The sequence below is a fragment of the Corvus cornix genome, chromosome 2 (genome assembly GCF_000738735.6).
Source record: "Corvus cornix cornix isolate S_Up_H32 chromosome 2, ASM73873v5, whole genome shotgun sequence".
Lineage (NCBI taxonomy): Eukaryota > Metazoa > Chordata > Aves > Passeriformes > Corvidae > Corvus > Corvus cornix.
Genome location: NC_046333.1, coordinates 85,243,145 through 85,263,835, shown reverse-complemented (window position 1 = coordinate 85,263,835; position 20,691 = coordinate 85,243,145). Strand labels below are relative to the sequence as shown.

The 20,691-nt window shown below is 39.4% G+C and overlaps 1 protein-coding gene across 3 annotated transcripts in view; it reads right to left on the bottom strand.

Annotated features, from left to right (window-relative positions):
- VSTM2A (V-set and transmembrane domain containing 2A) overlaps positions 1 to 18,025 on the bottom strand; it is a 31,661-nt gene extending 13,636 nt beyond the window's left edge. Inside the window, exons 1-4 of one of the 3 annotated variants that reach the window (XM_039549463.1) lie at positions 17,481 to 18,025; positions 15,029 to 15,195; positions 14,069 to 14,119; positions 10,369 to 10,705 (exon numbers count right to left, since the gene is read on the bottom strand). In XM_039549463.1, the coding sequence (XP_039405397.1) occupies positions 10,369 to 10,705; positions 14,069 to 14,119; positions 15,029 to 15,195; positions 17,481 to 17,559 (634 nt within the window). In that variant the 5' untranslated portion in view covers positions 17,560 to 18,025. The remainder of the gene's footprint in view (positions 1 to 10,368; positions 10,706 to 14,068; positions 14,120 to 15,028; positions 15,196 to 17,480) is intronic. The other 2 variants (XM_039549462.1, XM_039549461.1) reach the window with 2 other exon arrangements.
- Positions 18,026 to 20,691: the final 2,666 nt, after the last annotated feature.

The following is a 20,691-nucleotide window of genomic DNA, read 5'->3' as shown; positions in this document are numbered from 1 at the left end:
ATACCCACACACAGGAAGAAATTTTCTTACCCACAAATGTAAGGTCCCCCTTTCCCTCTTTGGGGGAATGACTTCTCAAGTGCGTTTTAGGGCTCAGTCATCTGTGTTTGATTTTGGGGAACTGAATGACTGAATGAAGATGAGCAGTAGGTATCATTCATTTTCAATGAAGATCCTTTTGCCTAGGCTTTCACTCCATCTTTCTCCATTGGCTGTACAGTAATCAGCTTAAAATAGTGTGATTTCACATCACATACTGCAGAGGGCAAATGAATTTATCTTACACACCAGAAGAAATTTAGAACAGGTTAAGTATTGAATTTCCCTGAAGTCTACCTAGAATTTGCATTCAGCATGTAGCTCTGTTCATCTATGTCTGTTACTTTTCTCTTAGTGATGCCCAGAAGAGCAGATGAGAAAGAGAGATGGAATTCTAGATGGATGGCTAATCCTTAGCTTTTACTAGGTAAGGCACCCAGAGGTGTTCAATCTTGTCATAGGGCAAGAAAAGTCACAACTTTCCAACCCTGAATAGAGGAGAGAATTCTTCCAGAAATATGAGCCATAATAACTTCCAGAACTCTTTCTGGGTTACAGCAGGTCACAGACTTTTACCCTGCTGCCAGCTACACCTCGAGTCATGTTCTAGTACAAACTTGAGATGGAAATACTTGGAAGATAAAAAACTAGAGGAGACTTCAAGTATTGGTAGCACGTAGGAAAAATGATACTTGGCTTCAGGCAGTGGTCCAGAACAAGCCATATTAAAACCATGAGGACAACAGATAGTATGAAAGGAGAAAGGAAGAAGAGTGGGACTTTGAACGACCTCTGCATTTGCACAATGCCAAGATGGACAAAAGTAGAATTAAGGGTATACTGGTGTGAGCAAACCTGGGATTTATATTCAGATCACTCTCTACATCATTCCTGACATTAACTCCTACCTAGAGAAACATTTAATTCTTGTCATTTTTGTCTTTCTACTAGACATATCTGAGACTCATCATTCCATGTTTAATTCTTTAAAAAGTGCTCTTGTTCATATCTCATTCTTTAACCTCATGAGTAGAGCCAGGCTTCCTAATTGGGCCATCACGCACTCTGAAGAAGCAAAGATAATCTCTAATGTCATTCTCAAAGATGAAAATGAGATCATCAAAATGATTCACCCCTGTCATCTTTTTCCCTTGAACAGACAGGAGGGAGGTGAGAGATCCTTAAACATATAATTAAAATGGGCAGTTCATCTACATTTATAGATGTTTGTAGTTTTCTGATGAAAATAGCCAAAACTGAGTGTTGAGTTTGAACACAGCTATTCAGAAAGAGTAACTAGATAGTGTACTTGATTTAGCCCATTTCTCAAACTTCCCTGACTTTCTCAGGAGGATGACAGTCTGGCTACCTGGGACTCCCAGTCACAAATGTCCAATCATCAGCCATTTGTAGCAGATATCCTAATTCTCTTCCTTTCTTTAGCTGGTGTTTGAACTTGCAAAGTTTTAAAATCTCTTCACATGTATAAGCAATGCATTGACTTCAGCTGTTTCTATTTCAGTGAGAGAGTGCTTATTGGAAAAATGGTTGCTAAAAGAGGTGTTTGCACATAGTCTATGAAATTTCAGTGTTCGCTATTTAAATAAAACTTGTGTGAGAAGCAGTCCAGGAAGCAGTGCCTATTGCAGTAGTTCAAAGCTGAGGGTGCAAGCTCAAGCAAATGCAGTCAATAATTGGTATTGTTTCAGAACTGGAAGCAGGTTTTTTAACTGCTCTTATCAGCACTGGGCACCTTTCTCTCTCATCCTTCTCTTTCATCCTATCTCTCAAAACCATGGATAAAACATATCTTAGACCTTTTTTAATGCATGACAGAAAAAATATAAACTGGTGCATTTGTATTTATCTGTATGAAATGGCTGTTCTAAAGCAGAAGAATGCAGTTTGTTCTGACTCTCCTGTGGTAACTCATCTTCATTCTATGCTTTCATATAGTTATACCCTATACTGAATGAAGGTGGAATTTAGGCTGTTAACAAAAATGATTCAATTGACTCTTTTTTTAGTAACTGGCTTGTGCTGTTGTAATTAAACATGATTCCAACACAAATTGCTCAGCATTTTTATAATGCATCTATAAATGTGTGCATATTTGATATATGCTACATTTAAATAACCTGTAATGGAGCAATTTTTGAAAGATACCATCAAGTAACAGTAGGAGTTTGAAGAAGAAGAGAATTGCACTTGTCTTTTTTCCCCTTTGCTTTTTGCTTCTCGTTAATTCTTTCATCTATTGTAAAGAAAATTTAGGTGGGTGATACTTAATATTACACTATCTTCTTCAACAGCACTGTCATGATAAATATATACAAAAAGGGTTATTAGAACACAGACAGAATGAAAATTATCATTTTTTGTAAATATTTCAATATGTGACATGCAATCCCTTTTCTCGTTTTTCACACCTGACACTTAGGCTCATGCCTGACATACAGTCAACCTGGTCTCCTTCTGTTTATATCATTTATATAAGACCTATTTTCATGGAATTCAGCTAAGTTTCCACTGGATGAGTGTGCTTTCTTCTGATTCCTAGATGGTAAGAGTTTTGAGGCAGGGACCATTCCTCTGATCCTTTGTTTGCCTGGTGGATAGTGCAGTTGTTATAGAGATTAGAACAATGCCTCTGACTAACAGAAGGTGCCTCTGTCTAAGAGCTATGACTCACAAGTTCTTAATGGGTTTAGCTGGAGCAGTTTAAATGATCCTGCCTCCATCTCTCTGCCTCCCCCTCTTATGGAAATTAAACCCCCAACAGTAGGAGTGATACAAGCAAACCCATGCTATCTCTTCATCTATCTCAATTTAAGAGCTCTGTTTTAGTTTATCAGCTGTCATCAATGCCTTTATGACAGTATAGAGGCTTGACACTGTGAACTGGGAAAGCTGAGCAGCAGACATCTATTTCCTCCTGCCATCCAGATTTGGGGCAATAGCTTTTGATTGGAGCAAGACAAATACTTTTAGTGGCAGCATTTTAAACTGCAAGAGCTAAATCAGTGTTCATAATCCAAAGACTTCACCCTTGTTATTTCTGTGCTGCAAATAAAAAAACAATATGGTATCACCCCTACAACCACAGCACACTAGTTTGAAAATGGTGGATTTTAAGAATGAAGCTCAAAGTATTTGCGCCAAATACATCTGAGATGTGGAATCAATCATAACCATGAAATATCATTAATCAATATTCAAAGCCTCTTCAGGTAAAAGATGGTCACTGAATAGTAGATATTGAATGTGTGGTAATACTTCAGGAAAGTATAAAATAGGTAGCTGACCTGTTATTTTGGCAGTCTTTCAGACAGGCACAAACCTATGTAGTCATATTTTCTAATATTATAATTCTACTAAAGGGCCTTGCACACTCTGAATTTATAGCTCCCTGTGAGACCTACAGCTAGTTCTTGGCTTTATGACTGATTTATTGCTCCTCCTTGACAAAACGTCTTTTCAACTCTTTCTTTCAGTGTCACAGAATGAACTGGAGATGGATACACCATCTTCTGTAGTCTTCTTGAGGTCATTTTTATAATCCTTATAGCCCTGTGGCTGTGATTTGGTGGCCAAAATCCTCAGTCAGTGCCACAGGAAACAACAGCAGCAGAGGTAATAACAGCAGTAGAAATAGGAATGGCAGCAGAAGTAGCATCCAGATTTATTCTTTGTGCTTTTGTTGGTTGATGAACATACAGATTGAATGTTTGAAGCACTGCAAATGCAGCTGTGCAACTAACTTTCACATTTTTATTCACAGAAAATTAGTCAGTTTTTTTCCAAGATAGTAGCATTCATGAGTAGGTGGGGGAACAAACTTCAGTGAGGCGGATCTGACTAGAACACCCACACACAGACAGGATAACAATTTGCACTGCCAAAAAGTACAGTGGCAACTTCCTTATGATAGGGTAAAACAGAGTTTGAAGCAGTTTTCTCTTCTCAAGGCAGGCAGCAACATCATTAGTTGCTCTTCAAATACCATCCAGCTTTATCATCAACAAAGAAGGATAAATTGATTATTACTGTAGTATAAAGATAGTAACAGTTTCTGGAATATCTTTGAAGCTTTTGAATTGTCTAATCAAATATAAAATCCGTCTCCAGAAAATAAGAAGATACTGAAATTGTTGAGCTTTCTAGCTAGTCCAGGCTAAGGTTTCAAAGAGAAACACTAGAAAAAAGTTGATCAGAGGTGAAGAAAAACCACATAGAAAAAAAATGGACCAACAAAACCCACCATCAAGAATGCCCTTTCCCCTGAATCTGTGAGCTGAAAAGAGCAGTTTTCAGGTGTTTTCCTTCCCTTCCTTCAGTTCCCAGAAACCTTCACTGTCCTAAACTTCTTCAGGTGGCACAAGCAGGGCAAAGCTTCAATTCTTCATATAATTCACTCTCACATTATGAGTAGAAGAGAATTCCTCTTCATCCTCATCCTTTAGCCAAATTTTTTGCTATTTTAGATGAATTACATCCTTTAGACTTCAGCAGAGTTGTATCCCTTCCAGCCAGCAGATAATTGCACCCATTCTTTTCCATTTTTTGTGATGCAAAGGATTTTCATAATGAAGCAGGGCACCATAGATGGGAAACTTTTGCTTCTCATCAGAAAAAAGTGAAAATATCCTCTGCTTTGCTGTATATCTGTCAAGTAACAAATGGGTTGTATTCTGAAGCAAGGAAATCCCATCAGTTATTTCAAGAGCAGACCCTGTCACATATGCTGCAATCTCTGATGACCAGAATTCACAGAATTCACAGAATTCACAGATGACCAAGTGCAATCTGTCTGATTGTGAAGCAATGGAAAGCAATTTGAGTGAGCTGACAAACAAATCATACACATCTTTTCCCCACCCTTTTTTTTTTTTTCTCTTCTTCCTTTATTTTCTTCTCTTTGTTTACTGAATGTGTGTCCCACCTGCAATCTTTCTAGTGGCTTTTTACCAAAGAAATTTGTATCAGGCATGTAGAACAGAACTACTGTGATTCTGCCACTCAGGGAACTCTTGAGTGGTCTCCTACCAGACCTTTGCATCTGAATTTTGTTCTAAAGGTGAGGTTAGTCTGAAAGGTTTACTTTTAAGCAGCTAAAAGAAAGGAAGACATATGATTAAGTGCATATGTAGCAAAGACAGACAGTGACACACACCAGTAATGTTACAAAAAGAATAGGAAAGATCTCGGTGCACATGTGCATTATATAAATTACAATGTAGATGGGTAAAGGGCAAAATTATTTTCTTAGACTTTGTACATTTAGTTTCAGCTGTGTCTGTTCTCACTGTTTCTTGACTAGCTTCATAAGAGACAAAGAATTAATGCAGCATACAAACACCATCATTTTTATAGAAATATGAGTTTCAGTGAAGCTGTTCTGGGTCTAGGTGAACTAAGCACTAGGAACAGGAGTTTAAGTACTCATATGCATTTTGTTCTATCAATAAATATGCACATACAAGAAATTAAGATCTGGGGTTTTTAAAAGAAACATAAGGCATTAGTGAGTTGATTCTGCACTGGAAATCCTGGCCTTAAAAAACAAAAAGGTGGGGGGTTAGCTGCTGTAAAGACCTTGCTTTGTCAATGAATTCATTTGGAACATATTGACACTTCTCAGAAGATGATTACAGTATCAAGGTCAGGAACTAACTAGTTATTAGGGCTACATCAACTAACATGGTTTGAATTGATTACATTATTTCAAGAAGCTGAAAAAAGTAGAACAGCATCTTTTAATGAAGAGGGAATCAAAGTGTCAATTTCAAGTAAAAACAGAGATTGCAATTTTTGCAAGTATTCCTGACAACAGCAGAATAAGGTTCAGAACAAGAAGAACAAAATGGTCGCTTGGCTTTTGCTTTCATGAAGTCCAAAGGAAACAGAAACTTGACTTATTGCTATGCCACAATCAAAGTAATGGTTGGTGCCTCCCGACATTATGGGTATTCAGTTTCTAAAACAGCAACTATGAAAGCCAAAGAGTCTCTCAGTGAAGAAAGCACTAATGGTGGCTGTCACCTTAGTGGAGGCTAGAGCAGACATTTTGTTCCATTGCTTTAAGAGGAGATGGAACATAAATTAAAAAGAATTTAAAAACCCAACACAGAAGCTGGTTTATATCCTAAAAGATTCCAAACTGGACATAAAATTTGTGTTTAAAATAGGTTGATGGTAAAAGATTCCTAGATTCTCTAGATAAAAATGGAGACGGGGTAATGTCCTCAGTTTATCAGTATCAACAGACTGAAGAAAAAAGTTTTCATCCTTTTTTTTGCATTCATGCCTGATGATCAGCTTCTCAGTGTGATTTATGAAGCCAAGAATCCAGGTCATTGGGCCCACATAAGTACCACCTTCGCCTTTGAGCTCCTTTTCAAGTCACTCGCTGGAACTCTGCCATCATCATAGGAATTTCTGGCATGTAGATAGCTTAATAGATGGATCTGTTACTTCATGAAAGAATGAAAAGTTGCTAGAAATGTGCAAAGCCTGTATATAAGCAGTGAGAAAATTGACCTAATTGTCACTTCTTCATTTGTAATTCTCTGAGACTGATCTTCTTGAGTCTGAAAAGCAACTAATGGCTTTGAGCGATTTAACAGAGCATTGGCAGAACAGGAGGAGTTTGGGGGATATAGTCATTCTCAGTGCAACAAATGCTTCAGCTGATTTTGTTGCTATAAATGTTGAGTGATTTGAATGCAGACAGCAGAGTTTAGATTTGTATCCATGAAACAATGACATTTGCTGCAGCTTGGAGATTATTTAGCTTCCTTTCACCTGAATTCATTTTTGTTCTTGGACCCCATTTAATTGAAGCATTCCTTAGAATTACAAAGCTTTGTCATAACTCTGTGATTTTACCTTTGGACTAAGGTTGTTATGAATTATGCAGGAAAAAAAAATGTCTGTCACTCCACCTACATAGGACATTTTCTGGATATATGCAGATTACTCTGTCAAATTACTTAGATTCCCTTTAAGCTGTGATGGGTTACCTCATTTGCTGCAGCCCGTAATTATGAAATGAAAGGGTCAAGCTGTGTTGGCTTGGACTTCTGCTGTCCTGACTTTTTTGACTTTGGGGTAGTCATGTAGTGCTTCTTAGTACATTATATGAAGATTCTCTGTGGGAGATGTTCTCATTAGCTATTTCTTCCTATATTGAATCTCCATTTTGCTTACAGTAATAAATATTTTTTTTTTTACACTCACATAATATTTTTCAGAGCAGTGCAAAATACTAAATGGACCTCATAGCACTTTGTCAGCCATGGCTATATAGCTCCCTGACAGTTATCACAGATATTCTTACTTTTGAGCAAAGTAGGAGAATAGCAGAAATATCTATTCAGCTGGGAAGTGCTGATGTTTTAGAATGGTACTGACTGTAAACTGCTTTTATAGAGCTACATAGTAAATATCTATTGTCAAGAAATAAAAGAAATTCTGCAGTGTACTCCAGGATAGAAGGAGCCAAGTAGAATGCTACCTACCTTTTAAAAATAAAATTTGGGTAGAAATATTTATATAATCAGAATCAATTTTTCATATATTAGTAGCTGAGTCCTTCAGCAGTAGCTGAATACAGAATTCCCAATAATTTCACAGTGTCATGTTTCCCATTGTTGTAGATGTACTTCACAATAATCTGTGAGCATGGCAGTAAATACGGCCAACAACCACGTACCAGCTCTCTAATACTAGAGAATATTTAATACAATTACCTATGGTTAATAGTACTTTTCTCTTCAAGCAGCATTGCTGCAGTCAATGTTTTACTCAACATGAACAAACATCACAACCTGTACCTCCTTCAAGTAAAAATATGTACTTAATCATGATACATTTGTATTCAAACATGTTTCTATGTTCTAGGCTGGATGGATACATTGCTTACACATAATGAAATCACACAGCAGTCTTGTGCACGCATAAATATGGCTAGCACCTTGTTACAGAGGGGAAGACCTTCTCATTTGATAAAGTAAGGAGGATGTGTTGATTTTGTGTCATAAAAAGGTACACTATTAATGTCTGTGACACCTCCTTTCTGCTTTCTTTGAGGTCTCAGAACTGACATCTCCCCTCCCTCAGCTGACGTTGCTCCTCTAAGTTAGATAAAGCTAAAACTCCCCACTTGTCCTCCTGTGAGTATTTCTATTACTGTAGAACAACTGTAAAATGGAATGAAAATCTGAATCTCACTATAGCTGGAAGAGTCAGGCCAAGATATTCTCAAGTTAAGAAAGCAAATCTTGGATCTCAACAGCTGAACTGATGTTTAAAATATCGGATATGTTTAAAATAACTGATGTTAAAAATATCACCAATAATTTGTGTAGCAAGTGACCATTAAATTGAAATTAAGCATTAAGTGTGATTCCTGGTACACTTTTATTTCTTCAGTAGATAAGCTACACCTCTGATGAATGCAGCATTTGTCTGTGCTTTGTCATAAAAAAAATGAACTGATAAACTAACTTACATTTTATCTGTTCAATTTTTAAATTATTCAGGATTGGGATTGTCTGTACTTGATCTGAATTAATCTTTGCTCAAGTAAAAAATTAAAGATTCATTTTTCTTTTTTTTCTTTTTTTTTTTTTTAAACAGGGACCTTTCTGTGTAATAACCTACAAGCTCTCAAGTAACAAATACCCAGTAATCAGTCAAGACATTGCTTGGACTAAAGACATAAACAATACTATAAAGTCAATTATATATCCAAAATGATTTAGTGGATTAGCTGTTTTGTTCACACTTTGGCCGCAATGCAGTATAGTCTGTTGCTACATATTTCATAAACCTCTGACTATTTTAATAAATTTCACATAGGATGGAAAAAAACACAGAATTTTCACTTTATGAAAAAGTCTGCTGCTTTGAAATGTATGAGTCCAATGGAAAATAAGAAGTATATGCATTTATCTGAAAGGAAAGCCATGGTGGAATGGTGGTTTTAAATCAAGTGAAATATTTCTTTTCTTCTAACAGCTTAGACATTTTTTGGAAGAGCTAAAAAATGAAAGTGGCTCAATTTCAGGGAAAAAAACTGAATGTAACTTTTACATAAATATTAAAAAGTGTATACAGAGGCAAAATAATGATAGTAGATGCACCAACATTTTAACAGCAATAAGAAATTTTATATGAATAATCATATTGTTCCAATCTGTAAGGAAATGTATTTTCCTTATAAAAAAGTCTTTCTAACCTTTCTTGCCTGTAACTTGAAAGTGATTTCACAATAGGTGTGCTATGAAACTTGCTGTATTCACAGTTTTTGATTTAATAACACACTAGCAGAAAAATGATGCATCAAAGCTAATTAGCTTCCCTTACATATTTTAAGGTGGTTGTGATTTTGTGCCTTACATTGGCCCTTGGTGTAAATAGAAGTAACTCAGAAACCCTTAAACTTGCACAGTTTGTTTTTCAGAGGATATTTAATCATTTACAACATCTCAAATTTTTATCCTGTCCATCCTCTTTTGCCATCATATAGAACTGCACCTCCTGTATATTTGTGTACCTTTCCATAACTGTGAATTTTACAGTATCAATGTAGAAGATGAAGACTGATATTGATTATAGGTTATATATACAGTGCTGAAAAAAATCCCCCCAATAAAATGTATAGAATTTTAATTTCTACATGACAGACAATGGAGACATTGCCATTTTAACCCTTGATTCAAAGCCAATGATCAAGCACCTGAAGATGATAAACACACATTCTCTGACACACCCATGGTCTTTCTAAAGCCTACACAACAAAGAAACTATCTGGTGTGTCTAAGGTCTGCTAAGATTTAGAAGTCAAGGTCCTTATGAAAATAGAATTGACAGTAAAAGTAGATTAATTTTAACAAATGTTGAAGATATGAGTTAGGTGACTGGTGTAAAATAACTTGGGAAGGATCACATCTGGATGATGTTTTATTTAATTTATCATGCACAGACATCTTAAAATGGATGAGTCATTCACTGACATGCCCCTGTCTCTTCACACACACTACAGGGAAAGCTAAGCTTTGATTTGAGAGCTAGCCTTAGGTGGGTAAAACCAGCAGAGATAAAATCCACATACAGAAGTTAAAGGATTTTTGCTTCTTCTGCTCAAAAATTTATTCTTCAGATTTTAGGAAGTAAAGAGATAGCACGAAGAAGAGAACCAGAGAGAAGGAGGAATAAATGAGCACCACACTCTTCCTAGTCACAATTCCTGGTTACCTTGTTGATTTAGCCTCCTTTTACATGCTGGTAAGCAATCAAATGAAAGCTCAAAATGCTTTACCATACCTGATTGTGGACTTTGTTTGGGGATTTTGGCTGCTGCTTCGGGGCTGGAGGTGGTACGCACACGCTGATTGGCAGAATTGTGGATGCTACTTGGGACAGCTGCTGAGATGTTTTTACGAGGTTTCATGTCTTGCAACCACATTGGGGATGCCTCAAAGGCTTGCATTCGCCGAGAGTGGCTGTTAGCATTCACTTTGAGAAATGCCTGGGCCTTGTATTCCTGAAGGTCTCCATAGTTGGCATCGGTCACCCTGCACTCATACAAGCCTTCATCCTTTTTCCTCACTTTTGAAATCTGCAGCTTGTGGGAGATATCATTCCCTTGTACTTTCACTGTCTGCAAATTTTCCAGGGAAAAAAAAGAACAAAGGAAAGAACGTTGTCATGAATTCTTCTTCCTTTGGGAAAACTCTGTGGACATAGAACCCAATTACTCAATGGTGTGATTGTGCTTACTGCAGGGAAGTTACATCAAGGATGAATATGGCTAATTGTATCTATGAGGATGCCTGACGTCTTGTTTCCAAATCTGCTTAGATGGTTTGCTCTGAAATCTAATTAGCCTCAGACAAAAAAACCAAACTACCATGCACATTCCAATTAATTGCTTAAGATCATGAACATTCTTAATGAGCTTTCTTATGTAAACCTAGTATCTGTGCACTTTATTGGTTAAACCTTTCCAGTTAGTGGGCTTTACTGAATAATTCAGTTTCTGAACTAGTGCATTAACAATTTTGCTGGAGATGTTTGCCAAGATTTAAACTATGTTAATAACTATTTATTAGATTAACTTGTACTATTCACTACATTGAAACTGTATATTTTACATTCAGTTTGTCTCCTTCAAGTGTGTCTAAACTCTTGGTATCTTTTTGTGTTAATGGTAACAAGACGTCTTGTGTCAGGTTGTTTGTTTTGTCTTGTTTATCTGTGTACTTATTAGAAGCACATATTCAGAATCGTTTTAAGAGCTGTCAGCTAAAATAAGGCTCCTGATTTATTTTTAATTATTTTTAATGTCTGAGGGCAACATAATATATTTTTATTTTAGATAATTAAAATACACATGAGTAAATTATACATTCAGAAATGTGTGATAGGTATTAAGATGCATTGGGAAAAGTTAACATAGATTCCTTTCTGTATGTTCATCACTTTAGAGAATTTATATTTAATTAATTTTCTATTACTCTCTCTCTGAATTAATATCTGTTGCCTCACAGGAAGCCAGTTAAAAGGTATTCAGTGGGATATAAATCTTCAGCTTTGAAGAACTTCTGAACCTGGTTAACTTCCAAAGTTACATAAACATGGATGCAAAGGTTGCTTTTGTGTCATCAATGACAGCCAATAAGGAGACATCAAGATGATGAATACATGGTGGATCACAAAAATAGAGAACTGTTAGATTGAAGCTAGACACGTTAGTGGGGATTGTACGACATATTACTTCTGATAGCTTGGCCTGCTGTAGTCACCGGTGTTGGCAAGGCACCTATTCTGCCTTCTTGATAAATTGAAGAGCAATACTTGTGAATATGTTATTGCTTTAAGATACTGGATGGACTTAATAGCCTGTTGTGTTGTACCCAGCTCTGAATTTATACTTGGCAAACTGAGTTGAAAGTATGGATTACATACTTACAGGCATAATGTATGCAATATTAATTGCACAGAAAGTGCTGCATAGTTATTTAAATCAAATTCAATAATAATAATATATCTCTACTGAACAATTCATGTTCAGCAAAAGGATTAAAGAAGATTCATATGAACAGAAAGAGGATTCATAGGTCATATTGTGCCTTCATTTGCTCCTATGCAAAAGCCACAAAGTTAACAGTGTTGCAGAGCCCTGATGAAAAACAGAATTTGTTTTGACTTTTGCATTTGAAATTTAGAAATTGTTGCAGTCAGCACAGATGCATGTTTTCTGTTTGTGCTGGTTTATCATTTAGAACAGATAGAAACAGTGTATTTCAGCACACATTTAGCATTTTTGAATATATTTCCTAAATGCTCTTAAACGTTTTCTCTTCATGATGATAATTTACAGTAGTACTAATGGAGCTGTGTATGCTTTAAAAAAAAAAAGGCTACGTTTGTAAAAAGTAGATTTAGACATCTACATAATGTTGACTTTTTAAATTACAAATATAAAATAAGTGTTTTATGCAAGCTTACAGGAACACTATAAATACCCCATCATCAATTATTATTATTATATATCATGAAAGAGATTTGTAACTTCAAAGATGAGACAAGCTTTACAACCTATATTGTGTCTCAGTTCTTATGGATTACTACAGGGATTCCAAAGGAGCCAGTATTGATAAGGAATGAATTATCTGCTAGCCCTATGTCTAGTGGAATAGTATCCAAGGGCCACATGTGAGCCTCATTTGTAAGATAGTCTACAAATGCAACTGAAGATATGGTCCATGACACAAATAGTTTCTAGTCGATGGTGAGAAGTATCACAGAAAACATAAATATGGCCAGAATATGTATTGTATTGAACACAGCGTATATGAGTTCTCATTTATAAATGCCCTTCAGCTATACTTAGCTGCACTTTGACCTGATGCAATTACTTGGTTTGTTATTTGTAGGCATCAAAAAGCAGCAGAGTAAAGGATTTGTCAGAAATCATTCCCCTTTATTTGTTGCTGGTTTTAAGCTTTGCTGCTACTTAAAGCCTTGTCTGCAGCTAAAAATCACTTCCAAAGCGATTGTGCCAGGCAAAGGGAAAACCCCTCTGGGCTCAAAGGGAATATTCATGCTGCAGTATCTGCTAAGTATCTGTGTCTTTCCACTGCAGTGAGCACCACACCATCATCCCACCACCAGACATTTCTTGGGATGCTGAGGGAGGAGGGTCTGAGCTTTCTGAGGTCAAAAGCAGCCTTCTGGCTGTCCCTGACTCAGGACATGGGGCTGCTGTGGAAGGCATCCTTTCCCTGCAGGGAACAACTGGAGGGGGAATGGAGCAATGCTGTTTATAATTCTGTTGAGATAAGATCCTGGTTTAATCTCCAAGCAGCAGATTGGTAACTCCGGTGTCAGAATCTCCCTTTTGTAAAACAGAGTCTCAGCGGCCAGGATTTGAGATTACTCCCAATGGGGAGGTTTTGTCCAAAGCCTTTCTGAGCTTTTTTTCTGCCTGGGGGTATGGACCTGAGACAACACCCATTTAAGCAGTTGCACACACCGCTAAAGGAAAGTGCAGCTTCATGGACAAAATTCAACCTTAAAACCAACTTTGGAGTGCTAAGGTAGACTCAGCAGTTACCCAGAGTAAATGAAAACACGAAATACAAGGATGGGTGCAGACTGAATTCTTCACAGGGTGCAAACAGGGTGTGCCAATGGTCTTTGCCTCGGCCACGCCGGTAGATGCCTCCATGTCCAGGGGTGTGGGGGGCTGCATGGGGCAAGGCTGTCCTGACTCCCTCTGCCAGGGGCGTCAAAGAAGCAGTAACAGATTTATAGAATCAACTATTTAGGTTGGAAAAGACCTCTAAGATCCTCGAGTCCAACCACTGAGCTGCGGGATGCCAGCTTCCCGCAGTCTGCCGTGCGGGTGGGGAGAGGATGAGGGGCAGGACGGACTCGGCGATCCGAGGCTGGGTGGGCCCTGACGGGGGAAGGAACCCCAGGCCGGCGGGGGCTGCCCGCGCCCTGCGGCGACACTTACGCTGATCTTCGTGCCGTCGCTGTCCAGGTCCCGCTCGGGCAGGAGCTCCACCTGCAGGGAAAGGAGCGCCGCCGTGGGTCTCTGGCCCCGCGCCCCACTCCGCGCCCCCTCCCGCCCCGCCGCCGAGCCCGTGGAGCGGCGCGCCGCGCCTGCCACCTGCGGGCCGCGCCGGGGACAGCCAGGGAACAGCCGGGGACACCCGGGAACAGCCGGGGACAGCCGGGGACAGCCGGGGACAGCCGGCACGGGCGCCCGAGGGGCACGGACCAGCGGACCCACCACCCTCCCGCCTTGCTTGGGCGTCTCTTCGAAGCGGCTGAATGCCGAGCCCGGTGACGACGTGACTGCGGCCACAGGAAGGAGCGTCCCCGGATGGCAGTGTGAGTGGCCCCTCCTGTCCCGCTCAGAAGGATGAAATCACGCTGTTGACTGATTTTGGTTTTTTACTTCTTTAGGGGCATTGGTTCCCCCCTGCCTCCCCCTCCCCCTCCAAGCGTGTGCCCTCCTGTGGCAGCTGCGTACGGAGTTAGGACTGCCAACTCGACTGAGCTAACTGGAAATTGGGAGGCACGTGTAGGATCTTGCCTCTTGGGAAATACAAAATTCCCACAAGGAGCAATCTTTGAACAGCTGCTTTCCAAAGGAAAATGAAATAGGGAAAAATAATAATAATAAAAAAGAAAAGTGTGGGGAGGAATAGACTTTGGAAAACCTGTGTGGTTTTATGAACAACCCTAGCTGCATCATGGAAGTGACAGCACCAAAGGCACCAACCCCTGAGATGGGCATTTTCCTCTGCAGGTCCCTGTTCTGTTATTTCATAGTCAAAATTAAGTTCCTAGGGAGGTACAGAACCTCTCTCAGCTCCTTTCCTCTGGTCTCCCCTTCTCTCCTTTCCTCTCCATCCTTTCTGTAGCATTCTCCAGATGGTTTTAGGACCCCATGGCAGAGGATCAGTACCTGAGTGCCTGTCACCTCAGCTCCAGCCTCTTGGTCCTCAGCCGCCCGCAGAAACCACCACTGGATCTCAAGGTACACCGAAGTAGAGCCACTTTGGAAAGCACAAGACATCTCCACGTTCTGCCCTTCAGTGGCCGTGACATTTCGGGGAAACTCTGTGAATTTTGCTGTAAAACAAATGCATAACATAGTGGGATCTCCTGCTACCTACTGATCGTTTATGGTCTGCTTCTTGTGTTGCCTTTTTTATTCTTTCCTCTCTCCCACCCCCTTTTTGAATTCTGTTTTCTTTTCTTATTCCCCCCCTTTTCAATTTTTTCCCCCCGAGTTTCCCACACATTATCTCCCCTGGGTATTCTCACACCCAGGTATGTTTTTCCTCCCTTATGCACAAATCCACCCTCTTTACACTCTCAGTTCTGCTCATGGGAAATGCTATAGATCCCCCTGCTTGCTCCCATGAGCTAGTGAAGTTTCACATAATTAGGTCCAAATACCCTTGGGCAGAATGCAGTATTTCACCAGACTCACTGAGGGACTTTGTACAAGACCAATTTAGGAGAGGAAAAAAATCGGACTGATTTATTGTATTATGTAGGGCTGAGCTGTAGACCTGTAAATTGTTAAACGTTGCACAGCCAGCCAAAGCAGCTGTTGGCACAGGCACCTCTGGGTACTCTTCTGAGTGAGTGTTACAATCACTTGTCAAATGTCCTTTTCAAAGGCTTTACCTGAGTTCCTTACTCAGATTCTCAGAACCTCTGCTTGCATAATCAGACCAAAAATCAATTCACCTTCTGTTTCTCAGTCCCAGCAGACACTTTCTAGAACCAACCTTCATGTTTGTATCTCAGTCCTTCAACAAACAGGATCTACCCATTTCAGTTTACCACTTCTAGGTATAAAAGCTAATGCTGATAGGCATAGTCCAAGACATCAGTAATTCTTTAAGTCTCAGGCTTTACTTCCTTCTCATCCTTTCTTATAACTTACTTGAAAATTGTACAACGTAATGAATCATGATAGTCAAGTGAGGGGGACTGCAGACAAACAATCTAATAAATAAATGCCATGTTTCAAGAAGAGGAAAATTTGGAAAGACTCTGCAATGTCGCTTTCTGTTATGAATTGTTAGAGATTGACTAGAGCATATTATTATGTGAAGGAAATGTGATGCGAAAGAAATATTGCTCATTGTCTCCTCCCCTCTCCCCCTCTCTTTATCCAGTCTTCCTAGCCAGCCTGGAATTGTTGGGATAATTTGGTAAGCAGTGTTACTTCTCTTTCCCCTTACATTTGTGCCTGGCAACAAATACTTTCGAAGCTGCTAGCTTTATATTCCACGGTGCCCCTTTTTCTGACCCCCACCCCCACCAGCCAGCGATTGCTAGTCACCGAGTTAAACTGGCAAAAGGACCGTGCATTTTTGTGTGTGTTCGGGGCTAGTAAGTTTGTTTTGTTTTGGTTTGGTTTTTTTCTCGGTTTGTTCCACATCTGCCCTCCTGGTCAGTACGCGTGAGCGGCGTGGGGACACGGAGGGGAATACTGCCGGCATTCCCTCGGTGGCACCGTCAAGCGCAAAGCCGCGGGGAGTTGCGGGAAGGGGAGGGCGAGCAGGGAGCAGCGGGCAGGGGGCGGTGGGAGGGGGCAGCCGGCGCAGGACCAGGATGGGGCAGCGGGCGCGGGGGTGGCCCGGCGCGATCTGTCCGTGGTGCTGACGGCGGCGCCGCAGCCTCGGGGTCCCAAACAACCGGCTCCTGCAGCGCCGGGGCTGCTTGAAATGCAAGGCGCGCCTTTCGGCGGAGAGGAGGGAGGAGGGCGACGGGGGTGGGGGGAGGTATTCAAAGAAGTCGATTTTGGTTTTTTCTCCCTTTTTTTTTTTTTTTTTTTTTTTTTTGGTGGAGGGAGAGTGGTAGAAATGCACATAGTCACGAAATAGGAATGAAGGTCTGACTGAAGACTGCAGGATAATGAGAGGAAGGGGAACGCAGCACGGAAGGAGACTGCAATATTTTAAGAGAAGCAGTAGGTTTAGCCAGCCGGTACTTGGTCTGAATGCAATAATTATGCATGCACGGGTAGGTGCTTATTGTATGCAAACATGCCTATATAACAACATGCACAACCCAAACACATGCATGTCCATTCCCCAGCACCCCTTCACTCTTCTGCAAGGTGCCTGTTATTCCCCTCTTTGCATTCAAGTAAAGCAAGCCTGTTATATTTCTACTTTGGGGAAACTTCTCACTTCTTTTCCTATTTACAGACAATTTTGTCTGTACAAACCAAGTGTAAACCTGATGCTCGGTGTCCTCATCTCTTACACATTTTGGTTGTTTTCCTTCTTTTCCCCTTTCTTCCTTTCCTTCCCCCCCTCCCCACCCCAATTCTGTACTCAGTCTGTTTTAGCATAGCAAACCACACACTCGTATTTGACAATAAGTGATCTTACCTTGGGTAGAAAGTCCTTGTTGAATATACATAACTGAAAAGAAAATGAATCCAATATAAGCTAGAAAGATCCCCATCATTCCAAGATGAAGAAGTCACATCAGGGTAAAAAAAAAAAAAAAAAAAAAAAAGCCAAAGGTGCCCTCAAAAGAGAAAGAACTGATATATAAGTGTATGTATGTATTTCAAATATATGAACAGAAAGAAATTTGCAATGTTACAAAAAGGCTCTGTATTGTAGCCCTAGCTGCGACACTGGCAGCATTCTGCTGCTCAGTGGAGTCTTTTTCTTTGAGAAGAGCGAGTATTGCAATACAGTGTGGTTCAGATGAGCTGTCTCAGGCGCTGTGTTGCTTGAAGTCCAGATACAGACTAAAAAAAACACAAACCGTTGAAAAGTGGGTATCAGCTGCCTTCTGTGCCTTTTTTCAGCTACCTGGCAGCTTCGTCCAACGTCAGCTCTTGCTGCTTAGGATGGCGTGATGACTGCCCTCCCTACTCACTGATCCAGCTTGGGAAGAGAGGAGTAGGGGAAAGAAAAGGAGGGAGGGAGGGGGGGAAGAAGAGAAGTCTACTGTGCTTGTATTGCTTCAACTTTTCCTTCTAATGGCTGCGATAATGCCTTTAACCCTTCCCTCTCCCTCCCCATACTCTACACCCTCTACCTGTTCTAACTTCTACTGGTTCTGATGCTGGGGTAAATCTGCAGGGTTTTGGTGTGCTTTTCTGTTTTTTGGGGGGTTTTTTGTTTCTTTGGGTATTTTGGGGATTTTTTGGCTTTTTTTTTTTTTTTTGAATAGTGTACAGCTTATGACAGAGCAGGGAGCTTTTATTGTACTGATGTAATCTTCAATCTTACATCCCAAAACACTCAGTGGCTAAGAGGGCAATGCAGTGGTTTGATTTTTGGTGAGTTAAGCTGTTTCTGTTTTCTCCTTTTTCTTTCCCTCTTACAGGGTCTGAGGGGAAAATAGTTACTCAGTAATCAGTAATCCTGTCGCACTTGCTATTGCTTGCTCCAAATAACTATGCTTCTAGCATCTTACATTAAAATTACTTCATTTTGTCATCAAAGACAGATAAAGAGGATGATACTTAGAGTGTGCTTAGGTTACATTATACACGTTTCTACAGAAAAATATTTAGCTAGATAAAAATGGATTTTCATACCTTACGGATTACTCACATTAATATATGTATGTATGCACACCAGAGAAGCTGTTTATAGTATATTAAAGAATGCTTCCTCCTGCAGTGAATGCTTCCTTCCTTGTTCCCTGTTTTCTGCCTATGTATATTAAGAATGTTCAGATAAGAGACTAATCTTGACAGTGTTAGGTATTCAAAATACCCTGAAACACATCTGCACTGAGAGAAGTTCTCTGGCTGAAATCGCCCTGCTGCTTGTAGTAGGAAGCCATCTAGAAAGTGCTTGTTGCACTAAGCAGTCACCAAATACCTTCTGAAGGCTGAGACAAAGACTAAATACAAATTGAAAAGAGCACCTGATAGTCACTCAGCCTGCCAAACAGCTGAACTTAACTGCTAATCACAAACTAAAAAAAGCAACAAGCCAGTAGCAAATTAAGAGTATTTTATCTGCACAGGCAGTACGTTTTTCTGGAACAGGACAGGTTCTGTCATTCTTGGCAATGGGAGTGCAGCAGTTGCACAATGGTACAAGATGCAACTTTCACCTTACTCACTGCATTAGCCAAATTATTGCATGTATACAAGACATCTGACATAGCTGCAGAGATCTCTTTCACAGAACTGATGATATCTGACTGGAGAACAATCTTTTTTTCTACCATTTTAGCTTCCTTTTTTTTTTTTTTTCATAATTGCATGAGTTCCCATTTTTATTTATGAAAAGAAGGAGCCATTTCTCCATGGCAATAGCCTATTCCAGTCATGTCATAACTTAAGCTTAGCAAAAATTCTGAGTGAAAAATTAATACAATAAATCAAATATAATTTAAATTATTAAAATGATCCCCCAAATGGGAAAACATTTGTGTTACTTGAAAGATTTCCTATTAGCACAGAGTTTTAATTACTTAAAGGAGGTCATGATGGATATACTCAAAACCAAAGAAAGGCTGTTAAACAAAAGAAAAGCACCAGTCTTTTAAGGTGGTAGACATAAATTATCTGAAATAGCCAAGGTTTGTTGGTGATTCAATGATTACACACACACTGTAGAGGTCTTTACAGGTTCAGATGGTGAATGTTTCAATAATTTCTATAAAAGAAATCAGTTCCTTTTCAGATGGGTAGCCAAAATCCTAAGTCACTCCTGAAAATGAAGGCTGATTATAGGATTCACTTCAAACCCATGTACGTCATCAGTAATCAGTTGAAATTACAAATTAGAGACATTTTATCAGCAGCCAAGTTAAATGTAAATTAGACATGAGGAAAAAGAATCTAAGCAGTATCACCTGGTTTAGAAGGAAAGCAGAAAACGGAAATAGATCACTTTTTTCTCTTTTATTTGCCTATTCCAATTTGAGACATTTGATAAGTAAATTTAATTTTTTCAATTTGTAATTTAGAAGCAAGAATAATTCTCCCAAATACCTTGTAGTCAATGGAACTAATGAAATCTTAAATTACTGTCCCAGGGACATACAAAAAATATATATGGTAATTAAAATATCAGAACAGAGTATGTATCAGGAAATTTATTTAATGGAAAGAATCCTAACACTTGGTTACATGTTTATTGTTTTTATTTTATTCATGTGCTGCAACAAGCCATATGATTCTGTGAAATACTTCAAACGGAAAGCACAAATTATCCACCTTGTGTTATCAATGTTAAATTTCACTCTGGTGGGTGTGACTTCTCCACAATCAACCATGCTGTATGAATCTGGGCACTGAATGTGTCTGGTTACCTTGTGTGAAATTTCTGCCTTTTGTGCTCTTAAAAGAGTTTTCATGTAGTCTAATTTAAGTGAGAAGTATCAGTTATGCTTTATGACACGAATTATATGGACCATGTGATCTTCCTGATGCCTTTTTCCTCCCTCTCAATTATTCTAACAGATGAGACATCACTGGACATCCTCTCAAGTCAGAAAGAAAACGTCCATGCACAGGGGAATGACTTTTCAAACATGCCAATGAAATGTAATAATGGAAGACCCATTTATGATATCTTGGAGCTGAATTATGTGGATCTCTCTGTATCTTATTACTAGTTC